Here is a 5,145-nt window from a genome sequence, read left to right as displayed (position 1 = left end):
TGCAACCTCATAATACAAAATACAACTATATTTTCTCCTGTGTTACACCGTTTGCATTGAACTTGTGTCTGAATTAGTTCATCTAACACATTATTTCAGATATGTATTTATACTACATCCTCATATCAGATCTTAAGCTCCTTGGAGGAGGAGAATTTTATTCATACTTTTATCCCTAGTATCAAGGATGGTTCTACATTTATAGGGCAAACTTTATAATAGTATTGTTAGTAATTAATAGATTATTACAGTGGCATGATATTCCTCTTGTGGATTTTCTTTCTCCCACCATGTGGAGTACAAAGAATCTGCATCTTATGTAAGACATATGTAAGACATATTCAAACACAGAATAGTGAACTCCCAGATTCCTGTTTTGTGACCCAGTGCTGATGACTTGAGATGATGAGAAACGTTCCCTTACAGGAGTTGGTGTCATTTGAGGATGTGGGTGTGGACTTCACCTGGGAGGAGTGGCAGGACCTGGACAGTGCTCAGAGGACTTTGTACAGGGATGTAATGCTGGAGACCTACAGCAGCCTAGTGTCATTGGGTGAGTGAAACTCCCCAGTAATGCTCAGGAGCAGCACTTTCCTCTTTTTTTTGGTAAAAATAGGAGCCATTTATAAGATTTAATGCAATTTAGGGTAAGACTCCATTCCATGAAGAATGAGAGGGTCACTCCTCTCTAATAAAAGGTTTAAATTAATTCAAGGGGACTTCATTGCATAGCTTCTGAAGCAGGACTGTTGTCATTCAAGGACCTGACTTACAAGTTTGGCAAAGTCTTATGTTATTTCCCATGAACAGGGTACTGCATTTCCAAACCTGAGGTGATCTTCCAGCTGGAGCAAGGAGCAGAGCTGTGGTCAGTAGAAGAGCTCTCAAACCAGAGCCTCCCAGGACCGTCAGTTACACTGGGCAGGGAGGCCAGGAAGAGCAGAGTCCAGCAGATGCTGGCAATGTTCAGCTGTTTTCACCAGTTTTTCCCTCAGGTTTGGTCTGCATGCATCAAGCATGTGCCTTTTACAGTCTCCAAGGAGGGCTCTCAAGTATGTGTCCCCACCTATTAGTTCACTGAATACTTTATAGTTACCCAAAATGTCACTCCTACCTTCCTCTTCTTAGACATTTTTTTCTCTATTTATTTTCTCAATATTCTCAGTTGCCCTCTTTCCTTCATTCTCATATACTGTTTTTTTCAGACATTTATTCATACATTTATTTATTCTTTCAATACAACTTAGTCAAGCATATTTTAAGAACTGATAATTTTATAATTGCACTGATAACAACTGTGATTAATGTAATGTCCCCTTTTCATGGAGTTTATATTCTGATGAGAGAGAAACAAGAAAACAATGTATGTTAAGTAGTTGTATAAGTATCACAGGGAATATTTAATCAGAGCAAGAGAGAGAAAAATGGGACGTGATAATTTAGGAAGGATGATCAGAGAAGGCAGTTTTAGGGGATTATTAAGTGTTTACTTTGGCATAACTTCTGTTTGAGTTAACTCTGTCAGTATTGACTTATAATACACAGGTGAATATAAAATCTAGATTTGAGAGTGGACATCACTGTTAGAGATATAAATTTGGTAATTGTTAGCTTAAAGCTGGTATTTAAAGTCATACTTATATAGGAAGCCACCCATGGAGTTCATAAAATGAGAAGAGAGGTCCAGGAGTGAGCCTTGTGTACCGGGATATCAGAAGTCATGAAGCTGAGGAGGACATGGCACTGGAACATGGAAAAGGGAGGTCCTAGGCTTGGGAGGAGAACCAGGAGAGTCCGGGTCCTGAGGCCAAGTGATCCAAGGGGTTCATGTTGAAGGGCTCAGATTTCTGTTTGGGAGTGGAGTTTGAAGTTAGCATTTCCACTTCTCTTTGTGGAAGTCATTCTAAAATAACAAAGAGAATGATAAATGAACAGGATACTCCGTTTACTATAAAGCTAAGAGACAGCTGAAACACCAGTGCATGAAACAAAAGCCTTCAGAAGCAGTGAATTATCAAGTGGTGGTGGTGGTGGTGGGGTGTACCAGGAACTGGGGGAAGAATACCAGGACTATTAATCTCTGAAGGAGCCAGAAAAGACAGTTTTCAAAGAGGGTGTTCACTGCTTTGGCTGCAGAACCAAATCCTTTTAACCAGAAGGGAGGGAGTCGCTAGGGTGGTGTACTGGAGCTTCCTGCAGTTATGATACTGAGAAGTAGAGGAAGTTGGGTTAAACCAGGAATTTGCAGGAAGCTATCTTTTTCTAGTAAGGTGAAGAAGAGATTATGTATTTGAAAAACCTTCAGATTCCTGTAGACATTCCTCATGGAAGATTGAACTAAACCAACATTTGTACATAACTTTGATCTTAGGCCATATTCCTGTGCAAGGTACAGACAAATGGACTTCACCCACATCCTGCAAGTGGGTGATCTAGGAAATCCTTGCCACCTTCAAAGCAGAATAATGAGAAATATACCAGCATTAGACACCCACCGTTGTTATAAGAATAAAATAGAGAAAAAGAAGAGAAAAAATGGAAGACGATAAGCACTTAGTTGAAACTATGACTAGGCAGAGGTGAACATTTTAAGAAAATATTTCTTCATTTTGAAAAATAAAATAAGAAAGCAGCAAAAAACATGATTTAACATTAGAAAATCTGTTAATGTAATATATTAAGACAGCAAGAAGAAAAAATATACTTGTAAAATCAATACCATTATTGATTTTTGCAAACTCTTATATCACTAGGATAGGTAGAAACTTCTTTACCTTTAAACAAGCATTCCATAAAATATGCATATGTGTGGCTCATGGATATGGTTATTTTTTCTCATTTCAGATGTCCAGACAGTTGATGAGCTAATTGAGAGGAGCCAAGAAAGTCACTGTAGACATTTGTGGCAAGTTGTAGTCACCAACCACAACATATCATCAACTGAGGAGAGAGATAAATTAGAAAAACTGTGGAATTTGAGCTCAAACGATATTTCAAATCTGATTATAAATAATGGAAACCATTCAGGAATGAGGCCTGAGGATTTTAATGCATGTCAGAACACATTTCTCTCTAGAGAGCTTGATGAGATGCAGTCTGGAGAGGAACCTAATAACCCATAAGATGATGGGGAAATCACTCAGATGACCTGAAGATCTAAGTCTGCCTCCCAAGATACAAAAGGAGCAGCAGCCTTTTGAATGTGGTGAACAAGGGGAGGCCTTCAACACAGAGGCTATATTATTGACACATAAAAGGGATCACATGGGACAGACCTCTTGTAAATACAGTGGACATGGGAAGGCCTGTGATAAGTCAGCTCTCATTGCCAAACAGACTCAGATAGAGAGGAAAACTTTTCAGTGTCATATATGTGGGAAAACGTTCAACAGAAGGTTTAAACTCACTCAACACCAGAAAGTACACAAGGAGAGAAAGCCTATGAATGTAGTGAGTGTGAGAAATCCTTCATTAAGAAATCAGTCTTTACAGTACATCAGAGAACACATTCAGAGGAAAAGCCCTATGCATGTACCAAATGTGAGAAATCTTTTTCTTATAAGTCAGACCTTACTAGACATAGATTTCACACAGGAGACGAACCATATGAATGTGATGAATGTAGAAAAACCTGCCAGAAGTTGCACCTCACTGTACATCAGAAAACTCATGCAGAAGAGAAACCTTATGAATGTAATGAATGTGGGAAAACCTTCAGCCAGAGGTCATACCTCAGGAAGTATCAGAAAACTCACACAGAAGAGAAATCCTATGAATGTAATGTATATGGGAAAACTTTCTGCCATAAGTTGGCTCTTATTGTGAATTACAGAATTCACACAAGGGGAAACATGAATGCAGTGAATGTAGAAAAACCTTTTGCAAGAAGTCAAACCTTAGGGTGCATCAAGGTACTCACACGGGAGAAACATACGAATGTTAGGAATGTGGAAAAGGTTTTCCTGGAAGTCAGTCCTCACTGTGCATGAGAGAACTCACACGGGAGAGAAACCATATGAATGTAAGGAACGTGGAAAAACATTTTGCCTGAAGTCAGCCCTCACTGAACATCAGAGTTCACATGGGAAAAACCGTATGAATGTAATGAATGTGGAAGAACCTTTTGCCAGAAATCAGCCCTCAACAAGCATCAGGGTACTCAAACAGGAGAAACCATATGAATGTGATGAATGTGGAAAAACCTTTTCACAGAAGTTAGTCCTCACTATACATCAGATCTGGAACTCACACAGGAGAGAGACCATATGAATGTGAAGAATGTAGGAAAACCTGCCAGAAGTCACACCTCACTGTACATCAGAAAACTCATGCAGAAGAGAAACCTTATGAATGTCATGAATGCAGGAAAACCTTCTACCATAAGTTCTTATTGTGCATTACAGAGTTTACACAGGAGAGAAACCCTATGAAGGTAACGGGTGTGGGAAAACCTTCAGCCAGAGGTCACACCTCAGGAAGCATCAGAAAACTCACAGAGAAGAGAAATCCTATAAATGTAATGAATGTGGGAAAACATTTTGCCTGAAGTCAGCCCTCACTGAACATCAGAGTTCACACAGGAAAAACTGTATGAATGTAATGACTGTGGAGGAAACTTTTGCTATGGGTCACGCCTCAGCAGGCATTGGAGAACTTATACAGGGAAGAAATCCTGTAGAAGACTGGCTAAGTGGTCCTAAGACCACTTTCTTTTCTCTGGACACAGATTTAGCCTGCATTCTCAGTCTCACCTTATTGTGTGCTCTTTTCAGGGAAATATGAACATCAATGATGAACATTACTTTGAAGCCTGACTACAAAAAATGTCCGTGCAGTCGTCCCTGGTTTATCCTGCCCTCTGGAGCTGAAGTACAGATGACCCCCAGGGTGGCCTTGGAGGCATAGGTAGGAGAAGGTCACCATGATGAAAGTTAGAAGGAAGTGGTAGGAGAGAGCAGAGATCTTCCCACATTTATCCCCAAACCCTCCATTTTTACTTTATGTGAGCGAGAAATAAATACCTACTCTGTTGAGACCCTGTATGTGTGATCTGTTTGCATCACAACACAAACAGACCATTGTAGCTATTTCACTTTGAGAACTTTTTAGTACTTGTATATGAGAAGATTCACATGGGAGAGACCT

At 39.7% G+C, this 5,145-nt stretch overlaps 1 protein-coding gene across 1 annotated transcript; it reads left to right on the top strand.

The window, feature by feature from the left end:
• Positions 1-405: 405 nt before the first annotated feature.
• LOC134370705 (zinc finger protein 25-like) lies at positions 406-4,814 on the top strand. Its single transcript, XM_063087719.1, has 6 exons — positions 406-553; positions 811-1,052; positions 3,564-3,911; positions 4,054-4,214; positions 4,404-4,596; positions 4,773-4,814. The coding sequence occupies exons 1-6, from the start codon at positions 406-408 to the stop codon at positions 4,812-4,814; spliced, it is 1,134 nt and encodes a 377-aa protein (XP_062943789.1).
• The last annotated feature ends 331 nt before the right edge of the window (positions 4,815-5,145 follow it).

Source organism: Cynocephalus volans, chromosome 2 (genome assembly GCF_027409185.1).
Source record: "Cynocephalus volans isolate mCynVol1 chromosome 2, mCynVol1.pri, whole genome shotgun sequence".
NCBI lineage: Eukaryota > Metazoa > Chordata > Mammalia > Dermoptera > Cynocephalidae > Cynocephalus > Cynocephalus volans.
The sequence above is the reverse complement of the archived record's forward strand: the minus strand, read 5'-3'. Positions and strand labels throughout refer to the sequence as shown.